Raw genomic sequence first — 22,057 nt, 5'->3', positions numbered from 1 at the left:
TCCGGGCCCAGTGGAACCCATGCGTTCCGTATCCTCTCTGGATATATATATATATATATATAAAATCATACGTGTCTTTTGCGTGAGCGGACGCGCCCTTTGCTCCAGTGGCGCTTCATTTGCGCCGGGCTGTATGTTTAATGCCTGCGGGCGCTCTAGTGGCGCGTCATTTGCGACAGGTGGTATTTTTAATGCCTGAGGGCGTTCCGGTGGCACGTCATTTGTCATTTACACCGGGTGGTATTTAATGCCTGCAGGCGCTCCAGTGGCGCTTCATTTGCGCAGGGCGGTGTTTTTAATGCCTGCAGGCGCTCAAGTTGTGCGTAATTTGCGCCGGGCTGTGGTTTTAATGCATGCGGGAGCTACAGTGAAACATAATTTGCGCCAGGTGGTATTTTTAATGCCTGAGGGCGCACCAGTGGTGCGTCATTTGTGCCCGGCGGTGTTTGAAATGACTGCGAGAGCTCCAGTGGTGCTTCATTTGCGCAGGGCGGTGTTTTTAATGCCTGCAGGCGCTCAAGTTGTGCGTAATTTGCGCCGGGCTGTGGTTTTTATTGCCCGCGGGTGCTACAGTGAAAAATAATTTGCGCCAGGTGGTATTTTTAATGCCTGAGGGCGCACCAGTGGTGCGTCATTTGTGCCCGGCGGTGTTTGACATGACTGCGAGCGCTCCAGTGGCGCTTCATTTGCGCCGGGCGGTGTTTTTAATGCCTGCAGGCGCTCTGGGGCCAGATTACAGAAACTTTGCACTGGTGCAAGTGCAAAGTTGCACCATATTAGCACTAGGGCAAAGTTTGCCCGATTTTTTTAAAACACTGCGACATATTACAAAACGTTTGCACCATGACAAGTGCAATTTGGCATGGTGTAGGCATCATGGCAAACATTGCTCTTGGGCAAGAAAGATAGATTTTCATGGCGTTATTGCAACAGGGCAAAGTTTGCCCTAGTGCTAATATGGAAAAAACGCATCCAAAATGTATCTTTCTTGGACTAGGGCATTTTTTCCCAGGTGCTTATACAATGCACAGGTGCAATTGTCATGGTGCAATAGTTTTCTAATATGTCCTAGTATTTTTAAAAATAGGGCAAACTTTGCCCTAGTGCTAATACCGTACAACTTTGCCCTTGCACCGGTGCAAAGCTTCTGTAATCTGGCCCCTAGTTATTGATAATTTGCACCGGGCCATTGTTTTAATGCCTGCGGGCGCTGGTTCTGTGGTAGGGAGTGTGTTGGGTATCTGCAGGGCATTCTGGTGGGCCCTGGCCTGAGAGGGCCCAGGGCAGGAGGCCTGATGCTGTGTGCGAAGATGTCTCGCTGGGTTCCCATGGATTCACTTGCGCTGCTCACCCCTTGGCATGCACCTTCCTTCCCTCTCCTGTCTGCGCTCCTTCCTTTTCTTGCCTTTTCTTCTCACGTTCCTTCTCCCTTTCCATGTCAAGTCATCTCTCTGTTTCACTCTTTCTCACTTAAGCTCACATTGGCTCTTACTCTACTGCGCCTCCCTCTCTTTTACAGCGGCTTTTTCTCTCTCCCTCTCCCCTCTCTCTCTCTCACCCTCTCTCCCACCCCCTTTCTCATTTCCTCCCCCTCCCTCGTTTGCTTGCTCCCTCCCTGATATACTAATATAGATGGATGAATTGTCCAGCTTATGTATTTTTCACAAACACTAGTCACCGCAATCTTCGGAATGCGCATGAAATATGCGAAATCCGCGAACCCGGACATGTATGTTTCGGAATTTAAGTCTTTTGGGCATATTGCTGATGTCCAGCGAAGGAGTCTGTTTGTTACTTTGGTTTTTATGTTACACAATGGAATAATAATGTATTCATGCCAAGAAAATGCATCTGTGAGTCCTGGTGACGCGTGCAGACACCTGGGTCCACAGCCTGGAGGATTATTATGACACCAGCAGAAACCTGTACGCTTCTATCTATCTATCTATCTATCTATCTATCTATCTATCTATCTATCTATCTATCTATCTATCTATCTTTTTATCTATCCATCTCTATCTATCTCTTCGTCTATCTATCTGTCTGGCTATCTAGCGATCTCCTCTTCTATATATATATATTCGTCTATCTATCTTTCTATCTCCTCATGTTCTTTATATCTATTTATCCATCTCTTTATTTCCTCATATCTCTATCAATCTCTCCATCTATATGTATATGCTATCCATCTATTTGGCTGTCTGTCTATCTATCTATCTATCTATCTGTCGATCTATCCATTGATCGATCGATCTATCGATCTATCGATCTATCTCTCTATCGCCTCATATCTCTAATAATCTCTCTATCTATCTATATGGCAATCTATCTACTCGCCTATCTAGCTATCTATCTGACTCCTCTTTTCTCTATGTATCCTCATCTCTCTAACTATCTCTCTATCTATAGTGCTATCTTTCTATCTCCTCGTGTATATTTCTATCTATCCATCTCGCTACCTGTCTGTCTATCCATCTATCCACATACCTATCTGTCTTGGCAGGAAGAGGCCTGATGTGGAACTTGGGGTGCCTGTCACAACATGCGGTGTAGGGGCGGTCCTTCCTCCAGCTACATATAGAAGGCCCCCGCCCTCCCAGAGCAAGCAGCGAGTCCCCACTTCGCTGCTGGTCTCTCTGCAAACATGACAGTTCGGCTGTCTGGGATACACCCCCTCCTACCCACACGGGGGGGGGTCTTGACTGAGGGCAGCACAGGCGTAGTGCAGGAGAGAGGGTCACTAGGGCCAGTGCTGCTCTCTATGGAAGTGCTTAGCAGAGACGGGTAAGGTACGTGTCAAGATGCCCGGAGGATAGCTCAGTGGGTTGAGCACAGCTGAAGGGATATGTGGGCTACTGCAGACCAAAGATCCACGCCTCAGTAGGACCCGTTCGCCCTGTCTAAACTGATTGCTCGCTTTAAAATAAAACTTCACAGAAGCATGCGCATGATTCCATATACAGGCATCTTTTGAACACCCTAGAGGTGGGTGAAAGCCCACCCGATTCGCAGGGCCGTTTCTGAATTAGATGCCCCTAATGAAAAACGTTCTGTGCATCAGTCCCAAATATAATCAAGCGCCAAGAGTACCGTTGTTTTGGGTTGCGCGCTAGCTGAACTCTCTCATTTGCAGGGCACGCGGATGACGTGCGGAGATTATCACTTGAAGGAGCAGAGACATGTTCGATGTCGCCCTTTTCGAAAACGAGACAAACCAATAGTCTAGCCACGTGACAATCCACGGCCCCTCCCCCCTGCTGCCCCGCGAAACCCCCTTCGTATCTCCCAGGGCCGTACGCGTTTCCCATGTTATACCGTTACCGTCACCGGCTCCCACAACGCGCGCGATCAATGGGGTCTACAATTATTATTACATTCTGAAAGTTGGGAATAACATTGACGCATAGCGCACCTTGCACAAAAACGCGCTGCGTGCGCGCGGGAAACGCAGGCAAATGGCCCATTGATTTGGGATTCATCAGCCGGGAGCATCAGGCGGCGCTCGCCTGATTTCCCCAGGCGCCGCTTTCCCCGGAATATCGGGGCCAATACAATGCATCAGGGTGTCGCCTCCCATTCGGCCCCTCGCGCTCTCAGCCCAAACACTTGTGTATTTCTATAAACACCAAGCAGGCCTGGGTAGTCTCTGCCCCCACCTTAGCGCGCAGATCATCCACCATCAGTCTACAGGCCCCGTACAGGCTGCACTCACGCAGCACTCACACGGCCTGCCTCCCCCACCCCTGCGAGTTTGCATTCTGTAATGTAAAGTCATTTGCCATTTGCATGCATGCTCGGACACTGTGCCATAACATTGTCTCGGGCACCAATGAAAAAGTGGCCCACAGTTGCAAATGGCAACTCATTCCTTTTGAGTTTGAATAGTAACCAAGGGGGAGTTTTTTGGTAAAGCCTGATGTAAATTGTTCATTTTAAAGAATATTTATTCTGCAGCTCTGGTGTCGCATAGTGACGTAACTCCTCAAACTGGCCCACATTTGCCAAAAAGTGGCCTACTTCGACCAAAAAAACCGGTCCATGCCAGCATTGTGTGTTTTTGTTTCGGCCCTGTGCCTATCGCCCTATAGGCCAGTCCAAGCGTGTTTGTATGTATAGCAGCTTTTTCCCATGTGTATGGTCTCAAAGCGCTGTCGGTGAATTCCCTCGGAGGACTGAATTCCAAGTGATCAGAAATTCGTCAGTGGAGTTTAAAATGCGAAACTGGGCAGGGGGCCCAAGTCCCCCGCTAGCTGCTGCATGAATGATTTTTTTTAATAATAATATGAATTGCGGACTGCTCGGGAAATGAGATATACGCTGCGTCTACACTAGAGGCTCGCGTGGGCACTCATTTCCGAGTGTGTACGCGTGACGGATGTGGCTGCTGGACCACGGCACCGGATGATGACGTCACTTCCACGTACATCTTTCCTCCGATCAGCCAAGTGCACAGGAATGTCTCGCGCACCCCCAAGTGTAGTCGGCAGTCCTATAGGAGGCGCTCGGGACGTGCAGTGCATATGAGGTCCGTCTCTTCGAAAAGAGGAGAGCGGGAGGCCTCCTTACGCGGAGTTCTGATAATGAGTGTGATGCTTACAAAAGAAAGGCAGGCAAATTCAATATATATATTAGTATTCCAACAAAGACCATGCTATTGCCACGAACCGATCCGAATGGCAAAGGTGAGGTCAACAATCACCAGCTCACACAGCTTTAAAGGGAATTGGTGCAGGAAAGAGCACATTTATTGAATACTTTCAACAACGCGTCGTGCCTTTGAAAAATAGGCAGAGGGGAAATAACCCTGAGACAGGTACATGATTGCCACGTGTTCCGCCCTACAACAGGGCTTCCTCAGGGGAGTGTGTATAGGTATATATAAATATATATATATATATGCACACATTCACGCACTCACACCTGGAGACGATGAAAGTGGCAGTGGCGCGTGCTATAACTCCCAATAAGATAGCATAAACCATACACACACATAGGTATATAGACACCACACACACACGCACGCACGCGCGCACGCGGTGTTGGTGTTCGGTCCATTTAGAATTATACTCACACAATTAATTTATATTTTCAAAACATTCCATTTAAAAACAAACAAAGAGCAACGAAGCAGATGTCTTGACACGTGCCCACGAAGAAGGTATTGTTAATCGAAGTGTAATGCACATTGACATCGCGCCGCCTGAACTCTAACAATGCACTCGAGCATTAGCTGCAGAGCACAAACCCGGGGGTGGTGGGCGTCCGCGAGCGTTGTGAGGGCAGGTGTGTGCAGGGGGGGGGGCGATTAGCGGCGAACCCCCCCCTCCCCACGGCAATTCTTCACCTAGGTGGCGCCTCAGGCTGTTGGGGTGAAGGACCCCTCTGGGAGGGGCCTGGGGGGTTATGGGGGTGCGGGTGCAGTGTATGCAACGAGGGCGTATTGCAACAGCAGCGGCGCGAACGCTATGCCAGCTCCCACTACCATTATAATGATGGCGCTTATACATGCGCATTATTGTCCGTAGTGTGATCACCATTGATATTATTATAGTTTCGTGTATCATTTACGACGCGCTACACAACCGTGGGCCTCGGAGCGCATTCATATTTATATATGAATATTCCGCTATTATTAATACAAGCGATAACATGACTACCGATAACGTGAAAGGTAACAGCTGTCCGTACCAATATGATCACATACAGAAAGGTTATGTTATCATACGGTGCTATAATTATACTTATTGTTAATTTTACTAATGCTGGACTCCGCATAATTATTATTAGTCATATTATTTGTAGTGCTGATCTTCGTTCGATCATTATTATTGCATCCTTTGTTATTACTATCATTCATATTCGATTACATATTTGTAATATTAGTTCCATTATCACCACTAGCCTGGCGGCATTGCATTGTGATTGGACGCCCCAGCCCTTCTCTCATAGTTGCCTCTTGTGGTCCGGCGAATGGATCCTGGCGCCCCTGCGCCGCGCACTTCCTTGCGCCGCGCAGTGAGGCCGAGGGCATGCGTTCATTCGTCTGGCCTTCTGTGATGCCCCGCGCTCTCTCTGGTCCACTGCATAACATACTCCTGCCAGAGCGAGGTCCCCGGAAGGCAACCGATTCACACACCTGAATCCCACCCCCGCATATTGGGGGGGTGGGCGGCAGGCTCCCTTATTTTGCATCTCTCATAAATGTGTCATACACCCACCCTTGACGCACACCGGCACACGCCCTCCTCTGGAGCCCAGCGCCTGCTCTGCCTGCTCTCGGCGTGATGCGAACTTGCAGTCACCAGGGTAACTCTGCCCCAGCACTGCCCGCTCGCACCGCTCCCCCCTCCCCATCCCCGCCCCGCCCTCCTCTGCAAGTGCAGGCGCACGGCATCCCTCGCTGCGCCCTAGCTGCAGGAGGCTCGTGGACCGGAGGCCAGCCTTGTTTTTTTTTCCTTCCTGGGTGGAACGGGAACGATGGGGTTGGAATTATAAAGGACGGAGCGACGGGAAAGTTTCCCCCCCACCCCTTAAAGGCGCACGGGAGAGAACTGGCGGAGTTTGTGGAAGGCGAAGCGGGGATGCAAGATGGAGGCGCGTAAGGAGCTGCACGCCTCCAAGGAGGCCCCCAGCACGGACATGCTCTTCGCCTTACTCGCCCAAAGTGAGGCCCTGCGCAAAGGTAGGCCCCGCATTTCATCCGTGGTGGGTTGGGGGGGTTGGCACCGCGGTGGAAGGGGCTGGGAGCGTTGTTTCAATATATAGCTATACAGCCATGTGAATATTTCATCCAAATCGGCGAAAACCCATATGTTGGAATTCCATATACCCCTCCACCCCCACCTGCAGGACCCCCCAAATCCAGCAACACCCCGCTGGAACTGTGGGTTCGAAGATGCCGTGGCTAAAATCCCCGCAAATGCTCATATTAACAGTGATCGATAGTTGCAAACTGCATGTTCAAATTGTATTAACTGCACGCATAAGGACATATCTGAAAGGGCCCCCTCTTACACACACACACACCAGACACACACACAGACACAGTATCTCTCTCTCTCTCTCTCTCTCTCTCTCTCTCTCTCATTTCAGGCTTGAAAGTGTGGACGTTGCTTTCGTTGTCTCCCTTTGTCATGTACACAGTTCTGTGCGTGGCCTTTCCCCGTGTCTAGAAAACACTGCATGGGGGAATTGTGCCCACTGCCGACTTCCACGAGCTCGGCTGGGGACGAATATTTTAAGAAAGCGAACACACAACGGCCCTGATTTACGAAAGCCTTTTTTAACGGGAAAACCCGCGGTAAAGCAGGCCCGTCGAGGCTTGAGAAACGTCGCGCCTCGCTGCCGCCGCGATAAAGAACTTCTATCCCTTGTTATGGTCATTTCTGCAGAGGCCGCGGAATTTCGGGGGCATTAATGGAACATGGCGGGGTGAACGCGAACAGGCGCAAATGCAACTTTGTACCGGAGAAGGGTGGGCGATTGCGGTTGGTTGTTTTAGTCTAAATACCCAATGGACGCATCATGATCCCGGCCGCAGGTTTGGGATTTTTGGACTATAGCTTCCAGCCGCCTGGGTTCCGGGGTCCTGCCCCGAGGGCTGTTCTATCATGCCCCCGCCACCCCTCTAGTGCCCGCGGCTCCTTATACCCGGGCAATGCGCCGGATTAGGCCGAGCATCGCCGCCGAAGCAGCGGCGGATTAGGCGGAAGGAAGGAGGCAGGATTCAGGGCGACATATGCTGCGACCTCGGCCTTCTGGCAGAAGTGTGAGCAACGCACCCGTTGCATGAACGTTTGTGTAGTGGCCGGGGTGCGCGTGGGGTACACGTGCGCATCACGGAGTGCCAGGGCCACAACGAGTGAACACAAGGTGCATTTAATCAGGACAGATCCCTAACACACCCGCCCCCCCCCCCAAACATTGCCCGGGCATCCACACTTCACTTGACACTGCTGTCTCGTGGGATAAGGGGGTGGGAAGCGGTCGTGTAATCCGGCGGGAACAGAGACCCAAAGCCCAGGTAACGCAGCCGTGCCCCAGCCCACAGGTGGGGGGCGGCGAGCCCCGCAGAGGCTGCCGCCCACCGGGTGAAAAGTGCTGTCTGAAGTCTGCTTTCATCCAGGCACCCCGAGCTGCAGGCACGGGCAGCAAACTACCGGCTTCCATGGGAAATTACCCGCAAACTCGTTCTCCTGTGAATTCTTCCACGAGGAGCGCTCTGGCTGTGTGTGCTTCGAGTGCACTGCGAGGAGATAGCAGGTGGCCAACACTGCCAGGGGCACCATGGCATGGCTCTATACACAGACACAATGCAATGCGCGCTGTTTCCACACACAAGCATTCCACTGGCCTGTTACTGGCATTAACTCCTCATTATATTTGCAGAAATTCACCGAATTTCAGGCTCGTCCGGTAATATCGCCCGTTTGCACACCACTCTCACCTATTTTTAAAGAGGTTTGCGGGTGGGGAAGGGGAGAGGTGGCACGTTGCCCAAAAATTATGCCGACTTGATTTTCATTGTTTCCCATCGTACTCTGCTGTGTGCACGTTTTGTGATGGGAACTTCATATGGTTGTACGTTTTAGTGCACATGAGATGTTGCGGTCCGCCCGTTAAGTTAGGAGCCCCCCTCGCCCCCTTGCAGGAACCACAAAGCCCATGGTCTGCGACCTCGATCTTCGTTATGCCCCTCTGCGTGCACTATTGCCCCTTTCTGGGTTACTGCTATCCCATAGTGTAGTGAGGTACATATATACAGTCGTGCAATGCCAAACTCATACATACATACAAAAATGAAGTGTATAATTGGTACTTCATCTGGAGGAGGCGCGCTGTGGCCCGCGGTAGAGGCGCGCCCCATCTCCACAGTCCACCCCTTCGCATATGTTCACGCAGTGCGAATGGCTGCCCTGTGGTTATGGTTACCGTGGCCCACAGAGAGGTTCCTCGGGGTGAAGTACCAATTCTGCCCTAGATATATACACAGCCAACGTTTCTACAATCGCGGCACCTGACCCTGTGACAATGCGATAGCTTGACACCTGCTCATGCATATATTCTTCTTTACCACATTTTGATGCGAAAAACGTGTATTTATTTATATACACAGGAGGAACGATGCTCTTTTTATCACAAAAGAACGTACAATAAATAAATCAGATTTGACAGGACTCAGTGAGCTTCTTACAATGTGGTGTGTTTGAGGGACTTTCTGACCAGGTTGTGGAGGGGAGTAAATGGAACAGTCACTGGGGACAATACATAAGTGGACATACATAGATGGAGGACAACCAACAGTGGACATTTTTAAGTGCATGTAGGTGGTACGGCCAGCTGTGCTCGGGATGTGACCATGATGGGTGAAGTGCTAGAGTGGAGGCAGAGGAAGTGAGGGACAGACGCAGGATAGAGGTGAGGGAAAAATGGGAGCTTGCAGGCAGATTAGTGGTAAATTAGAAGGTTAAATCGGCGGCGAGTGAGTAGGCTTTTAGTTTGGTTTTGAACAAATCCGTTTGGACTGTTTCTCATATAACCGGGGAAGAGAATTTTATGCAAGTGGAGCAGGAAAGAGAAAGGGCAGAAGTGAGAGGAAGCACAGGGATGGCGAGGAGCCACAAGGGTAGTCGAGGAGGCAGAGTAGAGATTATGAGAAGATGTGCTGGGCCGGATTCACAGAAGCCCTTTATAATGGCACAATCCCATTGGAATACGCTCTCTGAATTAGGCCCTAGAGTTGTATAGAGGAGGATAGATACAGTGATGCCTTACTGTGGATAGATTTGTGAACCAGGGGAAGACATTTAAATCTGGCTTTAGAATGGTTTTGTATCATCAGTCATCCAGCCTGGTGGCGGTATGAGGAAGTAGGTGTGAAGTGAGGGAGTTCAAAGGGAGTCCTGGTAGCAAAGTTAATGGTCTTGTGGAGAGGACAGTAAGCATAGCTGGGGAGACCAAAGAGGATGAAGACAGAGTCGTCCAGTTTAGAGAAGACAAGAGTGGTTAAGAGATGCTTGGCTGTGTTGAAACGAAGGAGGTGCCTGATTTTCCTAATATTTAGGAGTTTGAGGTGCGCTGCTGTTCCAGTTCGTAAGATGAAAGTAGAGGAGGCGTGAGAAGGGTCATAGATGATGCCGAGGTTTCTAGCTGAAGAATAGTAGGGAAGAGTCAGGTGGGAACTTTAATAGGCAGAGGAAGAGATGAGAGAGAGCTTTTGGCGGGAAGAAAAGCACCTCTGTTTGGTAGAGTTTATCATCAGAGAGTGCAAAGCCATCCAATATTTAATGGCAGAGAGACAGTTGGACATTTTGATAGAGAGACCAGAGGAGAGTTCAGACAAAGAGAAGAAGATTTGGGTGTCATCCGCAAAGAGTTGGTACGAGAACCCAAAGGAGGAGATGAGTGCCCCAAGAGCAGAGGTGTAGAGTGTAAAGAGCAGTGGGCCCAAGACAGAGCCTTGTGGAACACCCACAGTTAGAGGAGTGAGTTGAGAGGTGTGGTTGCTCTAGGAGTCAGAGAATTGGCAAGGTGCAAGGTAGGATTCAAGCCAGGCAAGGGCTCAATCGCGAATCCCAAGTAGAAAGAGTATTACAGACATTAGAGTGATCGACAGTGCCAAAGGCAACAGACAGGTGTGGGAGAATTAGGATAGAGGATAGGTTGGAATGCTTAGCAGAGGCGATGAAGTTGGACACATTCATGAGAGCAGTGGAAACCTATGTATGTTATGCTTGTTTCAATATGTTTCAGTTATATCGCAACATCCCTACTACACGCTCAATTTATTGAAGTACAAACCCATTTTCACCAAACATAGCATGCCACTTTGGTGCAGCTTCTTTTACAGCGATGCTTGTTGCCACTTTGGCAGGTTGGCAGTGCGTTATGTGGTGTAAAACAACACAGGAACCACCGATCAGTGCAATATTACATTTATTTCACTGCCCATTAAGGAATGCGCTGTGTAATGTACATGTCACTCCACTCGTTCAGGTGAGATACGTATGATATTGCATAGTGTGCTAAAATATCGGTGATTACTACTGCTGATATTAATAATAATGCTAATATTAGTAGCCACGCTATATTCCACTATCCCTGCTCGGTAGTATTATTAACAGCAACTTCACAGTTGTTTCATTACTTTGAGGGATACAATCATCTGATAGTATGATTATTAAACTTCTCTCAATCCCCCTGAATGCATTGCAACTTGGATTCTATAATTAAACGCGGGCATCCCCACTATGCAGTTATCAATAGGCACCCCAGGTGGTGGCAGTTACTTGCTGGCTTCTACTGGCTCTGCTCCAAATGTTGGAATTAGAGACGAGCACAGCGAATACACCTTCCCTGCAGGCCTGCCTCCAGCATGCCACATGCAAGCATGCATCAAGGGAGCAACTTCATGAATTTCCCCCGTGCTGCCACTGATCAAATGTTAGGGCAGTGGCATTGGAAGGATATTAACATTGCTAGTGATCGGTATCCCCTTGCGGTGCACGGGCCTCAGAGACCCCACATTACCCATTGCTCCTCTATGTATTTATGTATTTATTGTTTACTTGTTAGGCGCTTATACAATACGAATATACTGTTTCAAAGCGCCCACAGGGCAGGGAGGGAGCAAGGGTGGGAAATACATTACGACACAATATTTAAGAGCAGAGGGGGAAGAGGGAGAGGGACGAACCTACTATGCCTTGTGAGTATCCAGAACGTGCGAGTGCAGAAAGGAAGAGAGAAGTCGGGGTAAGTTCCGGGAAGCCATAGGTTGTGGGTGAGCCACAGACGAAGTGCTAGGAATGTTGAGTGCTACAGGGGCTGGGCTGCGGGAGGTGTAAGTGAGAGTCTACAGAGCGGAGGGTATGCAGATGCAAAGTGCTGTGGATAGACAGGAGCTGGGAGGAATTGGTGTGGGAGGTCAAGGCCCCGGAAATGCATAAGGGCCAAGGACACCGATTCAGCAAATGTGGGATTGGCAGAGGAGGGAAGGAGGAGGAAAGTCTTAAGGAGCTTCCTGAATTTGAGAAGATCCTGCTCAAGGCGCAGGGGGAGGGGGAGGCTATTCCAAAGGATGGAGCCCCAGAGGAACATGAGCGACCCCCCCGCAATATGTTTAGAAAAACGCTTGACACAGACATTGGCTTACACGTCGTGGAAGGCGTCCGGTGCAGGTGGTGAAGTTGGTACAAAGACGCGCATGAGGCATAACTTTTGGAGATGCTTTCTTTGGCGGCATTTTCTTAACCAAATATAATTTTACAGACATACAATCAGAGTGGAGAAGGGTAACAGTAAAAATATATTGCCCAAAATGTATGGACCAGCATTAATCCCGACAAAGTTCTCATAGAGGTGATATAATGAATCGCAAGGGCATAGTTCCCCCTCCCGCACTGTAGGGCGGTTCTCGGCCACGGGGTAATACTTCGGCCAGTCCATGGTCAACCCTCATGCCGTCCATGGTTACCCCTCATCCTTAGAGACCTGTGGAATCCATGCCAGCCAGTGAGCCCTGAAGGCTGGCTACCCAATACGCCAGCACCATCCTCCGGCCCTCCACCAGGGGCAAATGAAAGGGTGCATCTCTATGAAGGAGGGTGGAAAAGGGGGGGAGGGTCCAAGCATGGGCGTAATTTTAGGGGGGTACAGGGGTGTTTGTCCCCCCCAACTTTCATGGCACACCATTTTGTCCCCATTCATTTGGTTGGGGCACCATTTCTTCAGATGTCATGTCCCCCCCAACATTTACAGCAAAGTTACTCCACTGGGTCCAGGATACAATCCGGCATGACTTATAACTACCACCCCTGCACAAGCAAAATAGCATTACACTTTGAAATCAGGAAAACCCATAAACAAGCATTTAATTAAAATAAACAGAATTATTATAATAGCTAAAATAACAGGATCAGATGAAGTAAAAAACACCTTTTCGCGGAAAGAGTGCAGAGTGAGCGGCCCAACCAAAAATGGGGAGTGCGCTACGCACTCCTGGGTCAAGGGACAAAGCGAGTGAACCCGTAGGCTCTGGGACTTCAAAAGACCATGGGTTCCGGTATGCCCTGGAAGTCCCGCGAGAGCAGAGGCCAAGTTCTTTCCGGCTCCTTGCCTGGAAGTGAGAAACTGCGGTGCAGGAATGGGAGCGAGCCTCTGTGTTCGTCCCCCATCCTGTCACCCCGTGCCTAATTTCGCCACAACCACACTCGAGGTAGTTCCAATTTCAACGGTCATGTATTTGTCACAAGATGTTTATGCTCCCATTGGAGCACACACGTCGGGGTGCTCCCGCTCACACTCCGTTCCGCGCCTCAGGGAGGTTTATGGAAGATTTGTGTAATTTTATTATTCGCTGAACCTAACATGTACACGTGCCCGACAGATTTAAGTGGGGTTTTGGGGTGGGGGGGACTGGCGGTGGTGGGGGGAGAGCGCTCCCTAGCAGTATTTTCTGAATCTCGATCCTTAAGTGTACGATATTAAGGACCTGATTTACACCGCGTTTTTCAATGGGATTTCCCCATTGTAAACCGCTTTTGTAAATCCGACCCTATTTGTTGCCGGCCCCATGATAGATTGGGAAGGAAGAGAGACGGTAGGGAGGTAAATGTTATTTTATAGGTAGAATTGCAGAAAAGACCACCGTAGGCCTGGTGGCACAGTACAGAATGCGCGGGACGTGCCGAGGTCTACGCGTGCGCTGGCCTCATTGTTTAGAGCTGTTGGCAGGGACTATATTTTTGGAGGAAATGCGCTTCTGGAAAATGTTTGTTTTTGTTTATTTTCTGAAATGGACGATATCTGATTCTAGGTGCAACTAGCCCATCCTCGTTGCACCTTTCACTTGCACAAACAGCATGGGTCTAATTTCCAAAGACCTGCAGCCGGTCACTGCAAAGGGCCTCACTGACGCCATCTTGGTGGGGGCCTGACTCCAGCTCTCCGTCCTCATTGGCTCAGTGCAACAAGGCATAACCAAATGCTGGTCATGTACCTGACTTGAGTATGCCAGGTATGGCTGGTACCCACTGCCAGCCCCTCCTTCTCACCACAGGTACACTATGTTAATTTTACTGACTTGTGATCGGCAGACACTCGTGTCTCTGTGCCCACAGAACTAAGTGACTTACACCGCCCTGTGTTTAGCACACACAAACAACAGACACCCATGCATGTGGACACAGACACACACGCGCATGCACGCGCGCTCTTTCTCTCTCTCTTATTTATTTTATTTGGATAGTCCTAGGATAGATGCCCGTAGGCATAACAGTGCTTGACAATAAAGAACAAACAACTACAGTTCGACCAGTGCCAGAGTCAAAGCATCAGAATATGAGAGAATCTGAGGCACGCACGCACGCACGCACGCACGCGCGCGCGCGCGCGCGCACGCACGCACGCACGCACGCACGCACGCACGCACGCACGCACGCACGCACGCACGCACGCACGCACGCACGCACGCACGCACGCACGCACGCACGCACGCACGCACGCACGCACGCACGCACGCACGCACGCACGCACGCACACACACACACACACACACACACACACACACACACACACACACACACACACACACACACACACACACACACACACACACACACACACACACACACACACACACACACACACACACACACACACACACACACACACACACACACACACACACACACACACACACACACACCCCACCCCCCCCATTTTCAGCATTCTACATGGGTAGCTCATAACACATAGGCCTGGCCTATGAACCCCTCCCCCCCCCCCAAGAAGGTCTCACAGCCTCACTAGGCCGCTGCTTTGATGGGCGACCAGTTGCTGTGCTGAGCGGGCACAGGACCCGAAAACACATGCACAACTCGGCTGCTGCCGATCTGGGTCCAGCTGTAGAAACGGGGGCATTAACATTTCATAAGGTGTAGCAGGTGAACAAAAGAGCAAAGCCACTTTATCCAAAGGCTCGGGCGTGGGAGCAGGTAGGGCATCCATTATTGATCGCACTGCCCTCCCCGGCTGCTTCCCGGGAAGGAGGCCGTTATTGAGAGTTTGCGCACACGCGGAGGCCAAGCTGTCCCCTGTCAGGTGTGAGATGCCCCTCCATTTCTATTAAGCTGTCTCGTGTGAGACATTAGTACCTTGCCGAGGTCTCCAGCTGTCTCGTGCATGGCGGATAGCGAGAACCCATCTCCTGGCGTCTCGCGTGTCGAGGGTGAGACGTTCACCCAGTTCTGTGAGTGATGCAGACGGTGCGGCCAGGGAGGGACCCCAGACACAAGTATTCTTTTTGGAAGGCATTTGGCCACATTTATTATATCTCATGCGTCACTAAAATGCGACAAACCCATAAATGCACATCAATTATTGTTTCATCATTAACTCCATCATCTACGTCAATGTTGCGTCATTAATTACCTAGTGTGGTTTGGCACTGTGCCACCCCCCCCCCATATCCTGGGGGGAATGGTCCTGCTGGAAATATGTAACCCCCTAAACCGGCCAGACCCGACCGCCTCCCCCCCCCTTTGCTCGGACCAGTGAGCGCCCGACGAGAATGAGCCCCTGGCCTGACGGCTGACCATTCCAAACCTTGGACCCTACCATAGATCAGCAATCAATCTCCCTCCAGTGACCCAAAAGGTTGCACCCATAACTCAATTCAATGTAATGTGCCCCAACCTACCGAAACCCATCCCCTCAAACTCTAATCTGTAGGGTGGAATGGCGGGCAATTCATCTATCTGGGATGCCTCTGAAACTTCACTTCTCGGGGGGAAGGGAGGGAGACAAAAAAGAGGGAGAGCGCCTTGTGCTCCCTCCCTTTATGCCCCCCCACCCGAGATCCCCCTTCACTCTGCTTCCTGCGCTAGCGCACCACCATGACGTTGTCCCGGCGCCAAGAAGACCCTGCCCCCCCCTACTGGGTGTCCCCCCCCCTAATTGTCCCGCCGCGCCTCTCAAGCCACTGACTGGCCGCGCTCCAGGCCTGCTATTGTTTCATTTATCCCTCATCTTCACAGATATCACATTGTCCTGTACGCCAGGTGTGAGCAGCCAACCAAAGCCTATATTTGTTTCTGCATTTTGGAGCCTGCATTTTTGCTTTTGCAGGTATATGCAGATTCTACGCCAATAAATAAACAGGACCCATGGACTAGTCACTCCTGACACTGGATAAGATAAACTACGCAGGGAGCAGAGAGCCTGCCGCATGGACTCACACTCCTGCAAGGAAAACCTGGTTACATTTAGGAACCAAAACTGCCATTCACTAAAATGTATGTAAAAGTACACAAAGTCCTTAATCACAACTCGCTCAGAGGCAGCCTATACTCAAGCATAAGGGGGCCTGGGCCTGCCCACACATAGGCAGAATGGAGCATAGGTGGGTTGCTCCTGTCCATACAGAAGCAGCCTAAACTGTAGCATGAGGGGGCCTCGGCCTGTCGACACATAGGCAGAATGGAGCATAGGTGGGTTGTTCCTGTCCATACAGAAGCAGCCTATACTCAAGCATAAGGGGGCCTGGGCGTGTCCACACAGAGGCAGCCTATACAGAAGCATAAGGGACCTGGGCCTGTCCATACAGTGGCAGCCCATGCTGAAGCATAACAGAAACTGGGCCTGTCCATACAGAGGCAGCCTATACTCAAGCAGAAGGGGGCCTGGGCCCATCCACACAGTGGCTGCCTAAACCGAAGCATAAGGGGGCCTGGGCCTGTCCATACAGAGGCAGCCTATACTCAAGCAGAAGGGGGCCTGGGCCCATCCACACAGTGGCTGCCTAAACCGAAGCATAAGGGGGCCTGGGCCTGTCCATACAGAGGCAGCCTATACTCAAGCAGAAGGGGGCCTGGGCCCATCCACACAGTGGCTTCCTAAACCGAAGCATAAGGGGGCCTGGGCCTGTTCATACAGAGGCGGCCTATACTGAAGCATAAGGGGGCCTGGGCCTGTCCATACAGAGGCAGCCTATACTGAAGCATAAGGCGGCCTTGGCCTGTCCATACAGAGGCAGCCTATACTGAAGCATAAGGGGGCTTGGGCCTGTCCATACAGAGGCAGCCTATACTCAAGCATAACGCGCCTGTGCCTGTCCACACAGAGGCAGTCTATACACAAGCATAAAGGGCCTGGGCCTGTCCATACAGAGGCAGCCTAACCCGAAGCATAAGGGGCCTGGGCCTGTCCATACAGAGGCAGCCTATAATGAAGCATAACGGAAACTGGGACTGTCCATACAGAGGCAGCCTATACTCAAGCATAAGGGTGTCTGTGCCTGTCTATGAAGAGGCAGAATGGAGCATAAGGTGGGCTGCACCTGTCCCTACAGAGGCAGTCTAAACTGAAACCTACGGGGGCTTGGGCCTGTCTATACAGAGGCAGAATGGATCATAAAATGGGCTGTGCCTGCCCATGCAGAGGCAGCCTATACTGAAGCATAAGGGGGACTTGGCCTGTCCATACAGAGGCACCCAGCACATCGAGGTTCTGACATTGACTTGGATACACTGTGTGATCCTGGACAGCTCACTTTATTTTCCTGGGCTACAGTCTTCTATCTGCTCCAAAGCTGAATCATTAGACCTCTGGTATGAAGAGCTATATATGAACAATGGCACAGCTATCCTATCCTTAACCTTTAATTTGAAACAGTGAAAGAGTGCCTGATTCTGGGGCAGTGGAAATATGTGGTGCCACCAGGTCTTGGACTGGCTAAGATCCCTGTGGTCTATTTCAAACGTTTAGAAGGAGACCCTTAGGAACAAGGCAAAGGGGAACATTTGTTGGGGTATGTGGGAAAGTTCATATCCTTCCTACTATGGGTGACTGGCCCCTTGGCCCTGGGACACTTTCATTTCAACCTATGGCATCCAATAAGACAAGGGTCTGCATACTTGCACGCTCTACATGATTTGGACTACAAATCCCATTTGCCCTATCCAGCATGCTCAATGTGAGGTGTCATGGGAGTAGAAGTCCAAAACATCTGGGGAGCCGCCGGTTGCAGAGCCCTGTGATAAGAGATAGTGGAGGGAGCGTTGATGGGCGTTACTTTTTTCCATGGAGTTATTTTTGGAGTGTCATTTCTCATAATGTACATTAGCTTGAAAAAAATGCCTGGAATATGGACCATGTTCTTAAGTAGTGATAAAATCATGTATACAAAAAGAAAATGATCAAAGACCAAAACCATCAATTGCGATAAGGACGTTGACTTAAAGCCAGTGGGCCCGATTCATGGAACTATTTGCATGGCAAATAGGCTACTTGCTTGCCAAACTGCATACAAATCGGCGTTCATCGAATCATGGAATCAAATGCGCAGTACTTTTCCTGAACTTGTGTGGAGTTTGCGTAGGCTCGGCATGTCCCTGCGAGCTGTCGAGGGCCTTTGGCGAGACTCCACACAGAGTGTGGCAGGGGGCAGAACACCAAAAATGGGGAAGAACTTGCTAAAAAGTGGGCATTCCAAGGGACGGCCTGAAGGCAGTACCTCGCATGCCCACAATTGCTCGGCATGAGAAGTATTCATGGATTCGATTGTGCAACCTCTTTGCTGGGAAATGGATGCACAAGTCCTTTATACTATCCGCCACCCAAAGGAAGGTGTAAGTACACTTGCGCACAAGAATAGCAGCGCTGAGGTGTGTTGGCATGTCGGATTATGGGTGGGTGCGTGTACACAACCGGTGTACCGATCAAACTTAGAGGTGCGTGTACGCAGTGTACGGGGGTGCAGGAACGGTTTACGGGGGTTTGCATGCAGGTTTTTCGAGATTTCAACCGAGTTATGATTTTTCCTACGCAGGTTGTCAGGGTGCCGGATACAGTCACCAGGGACCCTCTGCAGGATCCCCGAGATGCAGGCCTCCTTGTGGAGGACCCCACGTGCTATTTTAAAGGTGCGTGTAATCGTGCCCGGGGAAGCACACAAAGGTAGCTGTTCTATCTGTGTTTGCTTTGCGTGGGGGCGTGTCGGGGGCGTTCCAGGCACGACTTGCAAATACAGTTACTTTGCGCAGTTAATTCCACAAATACACGGTGCACGTATTTTTTTACCTGCGCGCAGGCTCATGCTGTGTCCTTCTCAGTGTTTGGCCCCTGCAGGATTTCTGCACACATTTCGAAATGTGCTCTCCATCTCCCACCACACAAAGCCCATACCTGGCATCCTGCCTCTCTGACAATCACCACCACACGCATAATATGCCTGGCCTCCCTATCTCTCACACCAAAAAACCCATACCTGGCATCCTGCCTCTCTGACACTCACCACACACATCTTATACCTGGCTTTCTGCCTCGCCATCTCCCATAACACATAACACAAGACCATACCTGGCATCCTTCCTCTCTGACACTCACCACACACATCGTATACTTGGCCTCGCCATCTCCCATAACACAAGCCCATACCTGGCATCCTTCCTCTCTGACACTCACCACACACATCGTATAATTGGCCTCGCCATCTCCCATAACACAAGCCCATACCTGGCATCCTGCCTCTCTGACACTCACCACACACATCATATACTTGGCCTCGCCATCTCCCATAACACAAGCCCATACCTGGCATCCTTCCTCTCTGGCACTCACCACGCACATCTTATACCTGGCTTTCTGCCTCGCCATCTCCCATAACACAAGCCCATACCTGGCATCCTGCCTCTCTGGCACTCACCACACACATCATATACTTGGCCTCGCCATCTCCCATAACACAAGCCCATACCTGGCATCCTGCCTCTCTGGCACTCACCACGCACATCTTATACCTGGCTTTCTGCCTCGCCATCTCCCATAACACAAGACCATACCTGGCATCCTGCCTCTCTGGCACTCACCACACACATCATATACTTGGCCTCGCCATCTCCCATAACACAAGCCCATACCTGGCATCCTTCCTCTCTGGCACTCACCACGCACATCTTATACCTGGCTTTCTGCCTCGCCATCTCCCATAACACAAGACCATACCTGGCATCCTGCCTCTCTGGCACTCACCACACACATCATATACTTGGCCTCGCCATCTCCCATAACACAAGCTCATACCTGGCATCCTGCCTCTCTGACACTCACCACACACATCATATACTTGGCCTCGCCATCTCCCATAACACAAGCCCATGCCTGGCATCCTTCCTCTCTGGCACTCACCACACACATCATATACTTGGCCTCGCCATCTCCCATAACACAAGCCCATACCTGGCATCCTGCCTCTCTGACACTCACCACACACATCATATACTTGGCCTCGCCATCTCCCATAACACAAGCCCATACCTGGCATCCTTCCTCTCTGGCACTCACCACACACATCATATACTTGGCCTCGCCATCTCCCATAACACAAGCCCATACCTGGCATCCTGCCTCTCTGGCACTCACCACACACATCATATACTTGGCCTCGCCATCTCCCATAACACAAGCCCATACCTGGCATCCTTCCTCTCTGGCACTCACCACACACATCTTATACCTGGTTGCCTGCCTCTCCATCTCCGACTACCCAAGCTGATGCCTGGCATCCTGCCTCTCTGACACTCACTGCACACATTGTATACCTTGGCCTCCTGCTTCTCCATCTCCTACAACACATGCCCGTGCCTGGCATGCTGCCTCTCTGACACTCACCACCACACATATCGTATACCTGGCCTGCCCATCTACCAAAGCACAAAGCCCATTCCTGGCATTCTGCCTCGCCACCGAAAGACAAAAGACCCATACCCGTTTTTCTGGCTCCCCATCATCTACAATACAAAACCTTCATTTTCGCAGATGCTAAATAGTGAGATGGAAACGTGTCGCCCAGGATCAGACACTTTTGTCAAGAAACAGAGCTGGGATTTGAGGCCAGTCTGCAATTTCAACACTTGAGCAGCCATTTTCTCATTTCCAGCGGATACAAATATGGGTTAATCTCTAGCTTTAAAGAGATAAAATAATAACCTTTTTCAAAGAGCTAATTTAAAAAGCACCCAAATCACATTATAAACCCATATGTTCAACAAATAGAGTCTGAGTGTAACTTTGTTTTACCCCTTCCAAACGAAACTCTAATAGTGCCAGATTGCCAAGTAATGTCAGGCACTGGGTTTTGAAACTACTTTCACGACGTAATGACGACACTACAACATGAAGAAGCAAAACTGTGCGACAAGGTCACCTGTTTGTAGTCATTGTTTGGCACATGAATGCAGCTTTTTAATAGGATTAGGCATGTTGTGAAGAAAATGTTAATTTCTGTAAAAGAGGTTAACACTTTTGTGTGGGTATCAAGCCTGCAGAAAATTTGACTAGAACTTGGGTGATGGGGGGGAATGGGGGGTACTGTGAGCTACAAATGCTGCACTCAACCAGTTCATATCACCCAAAGTTCCCCGATTGCTGCGCACCCAAAGTATTTCCCATCCAGATGTGAGGCTGACGACATTGAGCTGTGTGAAACACCTATTTGCCACCCAAATGCTCTGCTCTGCTTGACTCTATGATGTCTGCAATGATGGCAAGTCACCGTTTTAGTTGTTTTCCCTGCTGCGGCAGACCGGGCGTGGCTTGTAATTTTGGATGACAGTGGCTTGAAATGCGAGCCGAATGAGAGCCAGTCTTTTCTCCCGAGCCAAACACTGCATCTACTGCCCCTCCTGCAATCAAGCGGAAGATGTGTTTGGCATAACAGTTTCTTGTTATGAACTGAATGTTTAAATAAGCCATTATAATACACATTATTTCTAACAGTGTAGAAAACACAGTATAACGAATGGCACAGAGGGTAAGTGACTGTAGCAAATGTGCAAGGGGAACACAGTGGGTGCTGCCACGTGCCTAGCGAAAAACCATAGTCATGAAACCGCTGCTGGATCCGATAAGCGTCTGCATGCATGTTTCAAACCAGGGCACTGAGTGTGCAGATCTTCATCAGGGCACGCTGTATTGTACACCTCTGCATAGTGCTCCGTTGTGTATCTGTATTTTTGTATGCCTCTGTAAAGTACTGCGTTGCTTCTGGAAGAGTCCT

The 22,057-nt window shown here is 50.3% G+C and overlaps 1 protein-coding gene across 2 annotated transcripts in view; it reads left to right on the top strand.

The window, feature by feature from the left end:
- Positions 1-22,057, top strand: part of LHX3 (LIM homeobox 3) — a 91,171-nt gene that overhangs the window by 16,875 nt on the left and 52,239 nt on the right. The window contains exon 1 of one of the 2 annotated variants that reach the window (XM_069609562.1): positions 6,408-6,682. The exons of the other annotated variant lie outside the window; for it this stretch is intronic. Coding sequence (XP_069465663.1) covers positions 6,589-6,682 — 94 coding nt within the window. The 5' untranslated portion in view covers positions 6,408-6,588. Of the gene's footprint in view, positions 1-6,407; positions 6,683-22,057 lie in introns of those variants that run through there. 2 annotated transcript variants of the gene reach the window in all.

The sequence above is a fragment of the Ambystoma mexicanum genome, chromosome 8, assembly GCF_040938575.1.
Source record: "Ambystoma mexicanum isolate Mex_15411 chromosome 8, UKY_AmexF1_1, whole genome shotgun sequence".
Taxonomy (NCBI): Eukaryota; Metazoa; Chordata; class Amphibia; order Caudata; family Ambystomatidae; genus Ambystoma; species Ambystoma mexicanum.
This window is presented reverse-complemented; position numbering and strand designations above follow the sequence as displayed.